At 39.2% G+C, this 13,462-nt stretch overlaps 1 protein-coding gene across 1 annotated transcript; it reads right to left on the bottom strand.

Annotated features, from left to right (window-relative positions):
* Positions 1-1,746: 1,746 nt before the first annotated feature.
* Dmrta1 (DMRT-like family A1) lies at positions 1,747-6,819 on the bottom strand. The gene is made up of 2 exons (XM_013020770.1): positions 6,189-6,819; positions 1,747-2,594 (listed from the first exon to the last, which is right to left on the bottom strand). Exons 1-2 carry the CDS (start codon positions 6,817-6,819, stop codon positions 1,747-1,749), a joined length of 1,479 nt encoding a protein of 492 aa, XP_012876224.1.
* Positions 6,820-13,462: the final 6,643 nt, after the last annotated feature.

Here is a 13,462-nt window from a genome sequence, read left to right as displayed (position 1 = left end):
TCTAAGGCATTTCAAAAAGTATAATTCAATAAACTCATTAATGCGATAGAATCAACTTAAGAACTGCCAACGATTATAATCAAAACAGCATTTAGCAGAAGAAATCTTGAAATTTTGTGCAAAACAGTGTGTCTGCAGGCCATTTTGTGCAGCTCTTTTATCAGACTCAGAAAAACTATAATCAAAATAATTTCTGCACTTGGTAGGTGCTAATTAAATATCAACTGGTTTCCAAGTATTATACTTGGGCTCAGAATCTGTAAGCTTTTTTGACAATGTAAGAATACTAAGTACATCAAAATTTTACAGGAGCTTTGATATACAGCATTAAAATCAATGCATAATTATTAAACACATTTGTATCCTAAATCAGCATCAGCAGTTTGATATTTTCTGGTAAAATATGCTATAAAAAAATCTAAAAAAAATATGCTATAGAAGTATATTCTGATTGGCTTCATAGAAAAGACACACATGCACATATTATTCAAGATATATTTAGTGGATTATGCTTTGCAAATTGAGTAAAATAGCTGTAATTCATACACAGCTAGTTATCATTTAATCCTAACAAGAACAATGAAATCCTTGTCTTTTAGAAAAACAATAACATATTAAGAAAACTTCACAAATTTGTATTGTAAGCAGCTTCTTTGGGACCTTTCTACTGACTGAAATAAATAGCTAAATAGTTTTCAAATGCAGCAGGTGAAGAAAAAAATATTTTTAAAAACTCAAGAATACCTCTGTTTTAATAGCAATTCTGTCCTTTTGAATGTTTTATATTTCTCCCCAATAGATTAAACAGTATCTCTAGAGATCCAGTCAACACTTTTTATGGGCAGCTAGTGTACTTTTCTGAATAAAATTATTTTTACCTTTGAGAATGGATACCCTCTTTTTACCTCAAAGGAATGGAAAGAGATATTCCCTGCATACAAACATAAGCACAAGGATTAAAATAAGTATCCACAATAGAAACAGAAACTCAATCTACATTATGAAAAGTTTATTTTAGGATAATCCAAATTTGTTATTTTTCAAATTTGTTAACTTACACTACTTAGGAAATCATGCGTTTCTAACTCACTATGTAGAACTAAATTGCAGTTAGTGATAGTGGACAGAAGATGGCGAACTTTCATTTAATTTATTTAATAGGCTTTAGTGTAACAAAAACTTAACTAACATTTTCTTTGCACTTTTTAAAAATTATAAATGGTAGCAAGAGAAAAAAAGATATCCTAAAAAGCAATGAAGTCACATTAAAATTTTCTGCCTTACTACTGATTTATCTGCAAATAAAATGTATCTTAAATTTTTTGACTTTTGGATGTTCTGTGAATACAGAACAAAAAGAAGCAATAGTTTTAGAATAATAATTACTTAGAATTAAATCAACTTTTAAAAGTCTGCCCCTTCATTTTATATTATACTAGATTGCTCTTTGTAATTGCATTTTACAATATAAGCATTTTACAATAAACAACCTTTCAATACAATAAAAACAAGTATGGTTTTAAAACAGCAACTATACAAATAAAAATTCAAGAGAAAAATTCATTGAAACAGCTTTAGTCAAGGCACGGACAATGTTCAAATACTTGTGTTTAATTAATGCTAAAGAAGTCTTCAAATCTAAAGTCTATTACATTGCTGCCCAAAATATAGTATTCTTTTAAGGCCTAGTTTGCTCGTATTGCTATAAGTCTGGAATATTCTGAAACAAGAGAATAGGCAGATCCATTACAGACTGTCCTGATTGGGTCTGAAATACAGCCTACCACTAGTTATTGTGTTTTTACTGGGAAGGTAAGAAGTATCTCTGATCATTCCTGAGAAGGCATAATCCAAAGCTGGCCTGAAAGGCACCGCTGGAACCAACCCAGGTGTTAGGTAGGGAGACATAAAACCAGATAGGCCTCGGCCAGGAGAAGAATATGCCAGTCGCAATGGACTAAAAGCTAGTCTAGGACTTAAGCTGTAGAGCCCTGAATCAGCCCGGTAAGAAGCTGATGTAGACTGAAGAGGAGAGAAAGCTGATTTGTTACCTACAGGTCCAAAACCAATTCCAGCTAGACTAAAATTTGAAGCTCTTTGAAAAGTTGTATTTTCCAAATCTCCTGAGAATGGCAGATGCCTGGTATCTGGCTTGTGTTCTTTCCCATTCAAGACCTGCTCAATGGCTTGGACTACATCTCCTTTGCAAAACTGTAGGATGCCTTCTAGCCGGCTGCGTTTGTAACTCGGGAAAATCTTGGTAAGAATACCAAGAGGGTCTCTTGATCTTGAGGACCCTGTGGAAAGGCTGGCTCTGGTAGCAAAGCAGTCTCTGGCCCACTCACTTTCAGTTCCTGACTCCAGATCGGAGGATGATAAGGACCTAGGGCTGTCTTCTCCTCCTGATTGGTCCCCTGGACAAGGAGACAGAATGCTACCATGCACATTTGAATGCTCTGAAATAGATGGATTGATACTTTGTTTCCCAGTGATGCCTTTAGACTGAGGAGATGATCTCACAGAAAGTTGACGTGTGTTGGAGACGGGATCTTCTTGTTCACTCTGACATGAGTCATATTTGCTCTCTTCTTGTTCTGCAGAAAGAAAAGAAAAAGGAATCAAATATAGGAATGGTGTTGCCAGAACCTGGTATTGACCATTCAAAAATAGCCATCCACTCAAAATATATTAGTAATATTTATATGTGCTAAAAACATTTTAATAAATAACTCAAGCATAAAGATCATTCCAAATTTACCTGTGCTGGAAGAGTTGGAAAATGCTGTTTCTTATATCATTTCAGGATCATAAAGACAAGCAACATGTAAATGCACGTCGTATTTAGGAAATCAGAACCTGGTACCTGGTATTACCCACAAGTATTGATGTCACCAATGGGACCACAACATCACACACTGCACACTTGCCTCATCTTGGCAGTTTAGTACTTGCCTAAATGTCTGCCAAGTTTTGTTACATAAAAAAGGTTGTTATCTTTCCATAGTAATATGTCAAAAGGAGTAAGTAAAAGAGTTAGGATTAATCATAAATCAAAATAAAAAGGGCTGGGAAGGTGGCTCAGTGGTAGAGCGCTTGCCTTGCATGCCTGAGGCCCTGGGTTCGGTTCCCCAGCACCACATAAGCAAAAAAAGAAAAAAGCTGGAAGTGGCACTGTGTCTCAAGTGGTAGAGTGCTAGCCTTGAGCTGAAGAGCTGAGGGACAGCACCTAGGCCCAGAGTTCAGGCCCCACGACCGACAAAAATAATAAAAAATAAAAATAAAAAAGAAGAATCTTGCTTACATTCGTTAAATATTCTAGTTAGTAACTAATGCTAATTTTCACTAATCCATTTTTTGTGCTCACATTTCAGGTCCCAATTAAGTCATTGAAATGATGTAGAAAAAAAATGTGTTCATTTTCATTTCAAATTTGAAGTCAGCAGTGACTCCTTCTGTACCAGTCTCACATCATAATAGGTTTGCATATTTCGTTTCATGTGGAAAATGATAAAGACTTGGAATTTTTCATAATCCTTTGTAAAATATGCTGTTTTCCTTCTCATATCCTAGAAATATTAAGAAAAGAGTTTTACAATGAAAGGAGAAATATTGATCAAGACGTGTTGCACTCACAACTAACATGTTGAATGATAACTCTTTTGCACAACTACCTTAAAGATAATAAAAATATAATGTAAAATAAAAAGTTTTAAATCAAATTGTTTCTGAAAGAAAACTATGAACTTCTCTGTTAAAATCTCTATGGATACTCTGTGTCTTGTAACAAAAACAATGTATTAATTTGCTTCAAATCACACCTCTCCCCCAACATTATGGGAAATTTTCTAAAAGTGCTTTATGTGTAAAAAAAATCTGACTTTTCTATTTTAGTGTGTTAAGCCTATAAATAAAGAATGTTTCCTTTCTTTTGCCAAGTGAACACCAGGAAAACAATAATAAAGTACACACTCACCAAATGACTTTGTTTGGGTTTGTATTTCCTCTTACTCTACAAATACACTTTATCCTTGGAAGAGGAAATCATCCAAAGGGGTAGCTCAGAGTACTTTGTATGACTTTCTTTGTCTACAAAGGTCATGAATATATGAAAATAAGTACTACCTAAAACAATGACCCACAACCATGAGATTTATAGCACTCTTGCATTTTTCTCCAGTTATCTTAAGGAGTGGTCCTTCATTCCAAACAAAAGTCTACTTTATCTTTAAAGATAAAATAAGTGTATACAATTCAGTCTATTGAGGGTCAGAAATGTTGTTGTTGTACCAGAGATATGATGAAAGAATGTAGCTACTGCAAGATTATAAAGACTCTGCTGTTTTCAACTTTGAATGATACAATAACTTTCCAAATGAAGTCAGCCAAGTGGAAAATGCTTGGCATAGGACTCCTTCCATTTTACTTATAAATACCAAAACTTCCTCTCCACAGTGATTTATGCATAAAAGTAATAATGTCTTTTGTATTCATGGTACAATTATATGCAAAAACTGTTGATTGTATAAGCTATTTTAAAATTAAAATGACTTTAAAATACTAAGGTAACATTCATTTCACCTTTGTCTTTTCAACTTCTATTTCCTGCTTTACCTCTTCCAATGTCTTTTATTGTAGTTACAGACAGTCTTTTTATATAAATAAATAAGGCTGTTTTGATAGGAAAATCTTATTCACCTCTGAATCATTGTTGGTTTTAGTCTAATAAATGAATGAATTAAGCAGAATATTTTACTGCAGTTCATGAATAGGTGTAAGAATAGGTACTCAGTTTAGAGAGTTAAGTTGACCCTCCTCCATTGGAGTTTGTCAATTGAGGCCAAAATATAGGCATATAATCCCTATAAAACACAATATTGTGGTACCCCAACCAGTGGCATCAGCCAGCTCTGCCCATCAGTGTAGTTTTAGGAATGTTAACATTTACTTGGCTTTCACTATTTCTCTTTTTAGTGATCTTTCTCATCAGCCTTCCTTGATCTTTCATGAGATGTATTTACCTACTGAAATACAGGACGTGTGTGAAATGTTCAACCAAGTATACACAGAATGATCAGCCACATTTCAATAGAGATGTTCATTTTCCAAAGTACATCCTGTCATTTATTGAGTTTTGCAACTTTCACGATTTAAGAAGTGTTTCCAATTAATAGTTTATCAAATCCTTTTCATAGGCTTTGTATGAAACAACCTGATTGGGATGCTTCCAAAACAGACTGACATGACATTTTCAGGGTTGGTAGGCCCTGGGGGGCGGGGGAGGGGTTGTGAAACTCACAAGAAGACTTTTGGGAACCCTTGGGGTTCACATTAGCAAGAATAACTCATTTGGCCATAACTTGGTAAAAATGCAGATGAGATTAATATGCCAGTGAATACGGAGTCAATAAATAAGAGGAAAAAGTTCAATAAAACTTCTTGGATATGCTGCCTTATAGGTTAAACATTTAGCTTCTTGCCAAGGGCTTCACAAATCTTCAACACCTACCTATATCTTGTAAGAATAACTAAAACTTCAAATGACAGCGCTTTCTACACTTTTGGAGACTAAGAGATGTGGGGAGTGGTTAAAGTAACTAACCAACAACGACAACAAAACTAGACTAAAGGGAAGAAAAAATAAAAAGACTGGTTAGTAGATTTCAGTCTCTTTCCCATTTCCCCTAAGGCACCAAAAATTCGGCCACAGAAGTAAAGAACTGAATTTTTTTTTCCTCCACCAACCAATGAATTTCCCACACAAAATCAGGGCAGTCACTTTTATAACTGGGAACGATGTCCAGTGCGCTCACAAGCCAGCGCCTCTCGCTAACCTTACGGAGGAGGGCCCGGCTCTAAGGGCAACCCGGGCCCCAGTCAAAGCCAGCGGGGGACAGGGGTGCGGGGGGGGGAAGGTGCTGGGGTCAATGGCTTAGTTGTTATCTGGCTCAAGCTTACTTTTTCCTCGTGTTTTCCTATCACCGAAGGGAACCAGCAGAAAGCGTACGCGTGGAGATGGCAGCAGGTCCCTTCACACCCACACTCACCCACATCCCCAAACATTTCCCACCCCTCTGAAGCACTTGCTTTACCTCTCCCACCCCACCCCCACCCTGGGGCGCCGCTCGGCCTTTTAAAGACTTTTTTTTCCTCCCTCCAAACGCCACACTCCCCGGAATACACCCACTCACCGCGCTCGGGCTCCGCGTCTTCTTGCTGGAAAACCTGGAAAGTGGGGATCGCCAGATTCTGCGCCTGTCTCCACGCCCGCAGGCCCAGCGCAGCCGCGGCCTGCGGATCCTCGCTGCGGACGCCGCCTCCGGATGCGGGACCCCGGGTCGCGGAGGGCCCCTGGTACAGGAGCCTCTGCAGCCCTCGCCCTTCGCTCTCTTCTTGCGCCTGTTGGCGACGCAGGGCCACTTGGGCGGCCATGACGCGCTGGCGCTCGGCGATCAGGGTGCACTTGGCACACGCGCAGTCCCGCCAGCGGCAGAAGCGCTTGTGGCCCTTGAGCGCCGACACCACGCCGTGGTTGCGGCAGCGCGCGCATTTGGGCGTCCTGGGGTACCCGCAGCCCACCGCGCCCATCCCCTTGTCCAGCCCCGCGGCGGCCGGGGAGCAGCCGCCGCTTCCCGGGGCAGCGGTGGCTCGTAGGAAAAGATTGGGGGTTCGCAAGAAAGCTGGAGGAACCGGGATCCCCGAGGGCACGGGCACCACAGGGGATGCCGGCAAAGGTGCCGCCGCCGCCTGGAGCAGCCCCGGAGTCCGGGGGGCGCGGCTGCTCGCGCTGGGGTCCCTGCTGCTGCACCGCGGCGGCTCCATCCCGCCAAGGAGTTTCTGCTGAGAGTAGTGACTGTCCCCCGCTAACCAGGTGGGGGGGGTGGCAGGAGGGCCACAAGTTTAAACTCTTCCTGTTCGGAGTTGTGGGCGGCGGCGATGGCGTCCCGGAGCTCGAGAGGCGCAGCTGTCGGAGGAGTCTCCCCGACGCCGCTGTGCACCCGGAGCGCACCGCGGCTCGGGGCCTGCGCTCAGCAAATGCCCGGGGAGAGGCGGCCCCGCCCACCCGCTCCGCGGGGCCTCCGGCCGAAGCCCAGGGGGTGGGGATAGGCTGATGCACCGGGGCGGAGAGTGGGGGCCTGCCTGAAGGAGGGGCGATGGGAGCCCCTGGAAACTGTCTTCTGAAGAGGTAAAGTCGGTCACCTACCCCCCCACACACACACCCCATACAACGCGATCCATCCCACTTGCTTTCCCAAAAGTTCTTCAACATGTAAGTTTTTAAAATTTAAATGTTATTTTCTTGTAAAGATGCTGTATAGGGAGGTTAGGGTTACATCAGTAAGGTAATGAGTACATGGGCATTGTTACCCCCTCCTTTGTTTTTCTTCCGCTATCCCTCCCCTCCCCACTTCTCCACTCCTTCCCCCTGCCCTGCCCCCCTCTTCCCCCTCCCCGCCAAAAATTATAAGGTCCATTTCCAACATTGTATCTTGTGAGTATCATTGTTGCAATGGGTCATCCTGTGTCCTTGTTTCAGGGTTTTGTTATTCCCCTTCCCCTCCCCAAATTAGAAAAACATATACACAAGATGCAAGGTACCAGTATCAAGTACAGTGACAACAGGAATATACCTTAGGAGGAAGGACATACAAAAGAAACAAAAAAAAAGTTCACATAGTACGTGAAAAACAACAACAAAGAAAAACCTCTTGTGAAGAGCTGATTCAAAAAACATTTTATAGTCTTTGCATCCTCTTCGATTTACTCCCAAATTTAACTTTTGAAGTTCGTTCTCCAACTCCACGCTTTCCTACGCAAGTAGGAAGATCTGGATTTTGAGTTCTCTTTTTCTTGGAGACTCTGTGACTCAGTTTCTCAAGTCTCCCAGTCTCCCAAGAGTCTCCCAGTCTCCCAAGACGTCAACTAGGCAAAGTTAGTGAGAAAGCACAGCTTGGAAGACAGCAAGGTAGTTCTCCCGTGGGAAAGAGGTGTGATTTAGAATGGGTTTAGGGACTGCATCGAACAGGGGCTACTTAAGGGAGTTGATTCCCAGTTGGGATTTATGACATGGGGACCAAGTGTTCGTTTGGAAATAGCCCTGCTTCAAAGCATTATGAAGCTCTTCCCTGGAACTATATTTAGAGGCAGTAATTATGATCACTGCTTCAAAACTCCTGACACTTCTATTGTAAAGTATTAGGGAAGGTCTTTTTGACCATTCTTTATATATGCTGTCAGAAAATGCATTTTAATGCCCTTGATTGTAGGAACATATTAAGTTGCTTTTAAACCAAAAGAGTATTTGAGGAAGAAAATTCAGTGGTTTCTTCTTAATGAAAGGGAGAAGGCGGGCGCCTGTGCTCAGGCCTGTAAAGCTAACTAATTCAGGAGGCTGAGGGTTCAAAGCCAGCCCAGGCAGGAAAATCCATGAGAGTCTTACCTCCAATTAACCACCAGAAAACGAGAAGTGGCACTGTGGCTCAAGTGATAGAGCACTAAGAACCTTAAGTTGAAGAGCTGAGGGACAGTGCCCAGGCTCAGGGTTCAAGCCCCATGACCCACCAAAAAAGAAAGAAATAGAGAATACCTATTTAAGATTAGTACCCTACTGCCTTAAAGGGAAATTTATATCCTAGCATGGCAAGCAAATGATCAGGATGTTTTTATCATTCCATGAGATCCACATCCAGGACAGACATTTCTAAGCAATCTGGGAATTCTGCTTGCCTACTACAAACAATCCCTATCATCCTCCTACACAAATACCCTATTACAGAGGTCTGCTGAATGCATGAGACTATCCTCGGGACCTCTCTAAAGATGTAGGCATCTAGGCTAATTCTTTTTGATGAGACTTGTACATTCTCAACATGGCAATTACATAAAATAAAGATTCAGAGTTAGCACCCAAACTCCTAACTCCTCTGAAGTCCATATAATGCCCAATCTTTTTCACATCTGCAAAAAATATAGCTTTACCTATGGAACTCACATTCGCTATATGAGAAATGAGTTTTTAATGTTATATGAATCATACAAGTAAAAATGCATTGCCCAGAGAAAAAATAATGTTCTTTTTAAGCCTTTCTGAATACTTAAAGGAAAAACTCAACTTGATGAAAGTATATAACTTCCTTAATCCACAGCCAACACCATGATAATTATTAAATTTTAAAGAAGTTTTTTTCCCTAAAATCAGGATCAATACAAGATATTCACGCTATCTCAAATCAACATTGAACTGCCAATGCAATCAGGCAAGATAAAGACATACAGATTGGAATAGACTATGTACTATTTGTATAGACTATTTGTAAGTGACATAACCACATATGTTTAAAATGATGAAATTTGCAAACGAAACTACTAAAACAAAATGGGTTTTCAAGTTTGTAAAGATGTAAGATTCAACATATGAATTTGTTGAATTTCTATAAATTGAAATAAAATGCAATTATTAATTGAATTAGGAAGTAAATCCACTCTCAATAGAATTCCAAGTATGTAATATTTAGTTGCATTTAATTATTGTGAAAAACTTTAAACCTAGCTAACAGAAATCATCAAAAGGAATTGATGCATTGTGTTCACTGGTGACTAAACCAAGTTTGTTGAGATGGCAATTAGTCTAAACCATTCTAAACTAGTCTAAATTAGTCTAAAGTTCAATGTAATTTTCAAAACCAAAATTCCAAAAGTCCTTTTTTTGGCCAAATTGTCAACTCTAACAAGAAATTCATATAGACTTGCAACATACAACCTTATAGTAGCCAAAAATAAATTCATTAAAAAGTGACAAGGCAAAAATTACTTAATTTTTAGAATTATTATAAACTTCTGTTAACAAAACAGTGTAATAATCATGAAAATGAAGAAAAGTCAACCAATGTGACAGAATTGAGAATTTAGAAACAAACCTACACATACAAAAAATAAATGCACAACGTGCAAAGAGTTTTTCAGTAGAGATGTGATAGTTTTTTCCCATCAAAAATTTTGCTAGAACAATTGGACATCTCTATGCATAACCAAAAAAATGGTTCAAAATAAATCACAGGCTTAAATGTCTCTAAATAACATATAATTATCATGAAGCATAGAACACTTTTGTGGTCTCAGGTTAAACAAAGATTTCTTATGCACACCACTACAGTATATCCTATAAAAAGAACAGATCATCAAAATTAAATAGTGCCCCTTTACAAAAATAATGTTAAGGATGTAAAGTGAGACTGAGAACATAGTAATATAATAATAATGAATATCTACTCTAATAATAATAAATAACAGTAATAACTATCTTTTAGATTTATTATAACATGTATAGAACACATAAAGAATTCTTAAGACTCAATAGAAAACAAATAAACATGTCAGCACAAACAAATATATGGATCAAAAATAAAAGACTAAATGCTGAACGACATCAGTCATGATGTAAATACAAATTAAACCTACCAAGAAGTATCACTATGTATTAATTGCAATAGTTAAGTAACACCAAAAATATTGACCAAGTATTGTCAAAAATGTAGAGCCGCTGGGTGGCTCATGCCTGTAACCTAGCTGGGGATCCTGAGATCTCAGGAGGCTGAGATCTGAGGATCACTGTTCAAAGCCAGCCCAGGCACTAAAGTCCATAATACTCTTATCTCCAATTAACCACCAGAAAACCAGAAGTGGCATTGCAGCTCAAGTGGTAGAGCACTCGCTTTGAGCTGAAGAGTTCAGGGACAGAACCTAGGCCCAGAGTTAAGGCCCCATGAACAACAACAACAAAACAAAAAAACACAAAAAAAGAAGAATGTAGAGCAGCTGGAACTCTTGTTTACTGTTGGTAGTAATGCAATGTGCTCTCATTACCTTGAATGGCATATTCAGTGTACACATTATGTGTAAATTGATATAGGTAATGAGGGTAGGGATGGGAGGGGAAAAGGGGGGAGAATGGTGAAAGGGGTGACTTTGACCAAAATGTATTGTCCTCATAACCTGACTTATGGAATTGTAACCTCTTTGTCCAACTACCAAATAACAAGAAAAATTACTTCCATATAATGTAGCCATGCTACTCCTGAGTATTTGCTCCAGAAGACATAAAGCAAATGCCCACATAAATTTCATAATACAGTACAATTGTTTGTATAGCTGTAAAGAAGAAACATCAAGATGTCCATCAATGGGCTGGGAAGGCGGCTCAGTGGTAGAGCACCTGCCTTGCATGCATGAGGCCCTGGGTTTGATTCCTCAGCACCTCATAAAGAAAAAAGAAAAAAGCCAGAAGTGGTGCTGTGGCTCAAGTGGTAGAGCGCTAGCTTTGAGCTGAAGAGCTGAGAGACAGCGCCCAGGCCCAGAGTTCAGGCCCCACAACCGGACCCCCCAAAAAATGTTGATCAAAATATGAATGGATAAACAAATTATAATTCATCCATAGAATGGAACAGTCCTTAGTAATAAAAAGTACTACAGGGCTGGGAAAGTGGCTCAGTGGTAGAGTGCTTGCCTTGCATGCATGAGGCCCTGGGCTCCATTCCTCAGCACTACATAGGCAGAAAAAGCTGGACTGGGCACTGTGGACTGGGCTCAAGTGGTAGAGCACTAACCTTGAGCTAAAGAGTTGAGGGAGAGCGCCCAGGCCCAGAGTTCAGGCCCATGACTGACAGAAAAAATAAATTAAAAAAATAAAATAAAATAAAAATAAAAAGTACTACAGATACATGTTGCAACATAATGAGCTTAAAAGTAGTTATGCTGAGATAAATGAGTAAAGGAAAGGAATGTACATTATATGGTTTAAATGCATATAAGATTCTAGAAATCTAACAGCAGAAAGCTGACCATTAGTGGTTCCCTGGGACAAGTTGCAGGCGGACAGGATGGTTGACAGAAAATTAGACGAAAATGTTTTGACTATGGTAATGGTTGTACTTGTACACATGTATACCAAGACTCAGTTGAATTATTCAATAGTGTGTGTACTTCTCAACTTGTAAATTATACCCTGAAAAAGCTACTATAAAGAAATTAAGCCGGGTGCTGGTGGCTCACACCTGTAATCCTCACTACTCAGGAGCCTGAGATCTGAGGATCACTGTTCAAAGCCAAAGCCGGGCAGGAAAGTCCATGAAACTCTTATCTCCAATAAACCACCAGAAAACCGGAAGTGGCGCTGTGGCTCAAGTTGTAGAGCGCTCGCCTTGAGCTGAAGAGCTGAGGGACAGCGCCCAGGCTCAGAGTTCCAGCCCCATGACCAACAAACAAAACAAAACAAAACAAAAAGACAAAACTGAAATTAAGCCTTTGGAAAAAGATAAAAGGATATCATGAGGGCAAACTGGACAAAGATAAACTGAATCTTAGCCCTCAATGCTTAAGCAATGACTTAAGCGCCAATGATTTTTCTTAAATATACTCTCATCTTCTCTTTCTCTCCTCTCCTCCCCCTTATCTTCCCTACACTCCTTCCTCTCCTCCTTGGCCCTCTCCTCTTCTCTCCTCCTCTACTCTCCTCTATTCTCCCTTTCCTTTCCTCCCCTCTTTCCTTCTCCCCTTGGTTTCTCATAACAGTACTATGTGTTTCCTTTTATCTAAAATTATGTAGTCTTTTTCTTTTCAGTTTATATGACAGCAATTGAGTACTGTTAGTTTTTTTTTCCTTTAAGTCATACTGAGAGGATATTAACAACTACAATGTAACAGTGTCAACAGTTTCATTAAATTAAAAAATGATGTATTTAAATTAAACTTGTAAATATTATGATCCAAATGTATTCCAGTAAAAAGAATCATCTGACAAATGAAAATGTTTAGGGTATACCAGAAGAAAGGAAGGGGAAGTTAATAAATACAATTTTTTCAAGTTATACCATATATGCATTCTATTGTTCAGTCATATTCTGCTTCAGAACTTACATCCCAAATACTTTGCAATATTTATATTGTTTAATTATTTTTCCCTGAGAAAGGTTGAATATGTGAACATAAAAATACTTTCCGTAATTCAGACTTTCCATTTAGGGTAAGCCTTTATAAATTCACATACTGACCGAAGGTTTAAAATTATGCCTAAGGTGTTTGATTCACATTACTAGCTTATTTCCTAGAGGTTTTATAAATTCAAACTCAAACAGGCATTCATTCAACATCATCCCATGTATTCTTTCTGGTTCTCCTACATGGATGTTGTTCTTATTTGAAAATTGATGCTGCAGTGTCCTGAAATAACCAGAATCATCCAAATTTCATTAGGAAAATAAGCCTACCAGGTTTTAGTTAATACAGATAAAGATAATTTTTGCAAATCTGAGGTAGAGTGTGATTACAGGGACCTGAAGCCAAACTTAACAATCATTATAACTTACAGATGGTTCTTTGGGGAGATTGAACAGGCTACTGTGAGTTTCTTGACTTAAATAATTTTTGTGAAAATGTGCTATTTACTTGCAGACTATAGTAAAAGAACTTT

This window comes from Dipodomys ordii, unplaced genomic scaffold, assembly GCF_000151885.1.
Source record: "Dipodomys ordii isolate 6190 unplaced genomic scaffold, Dord_2.0 Scaffold53, whole genome shotgun sequence".
In the NCBI taxonomy this organism is placed as follows: Eukaryota; Metazoa; Chordata; class Mammalia; order Rodentia; family Heteromyidae; genus Dipodomys; species Dipodomys ordii.
This window is presented reverse-complemented; position numbering and strand designations above follow the sequence as displayed.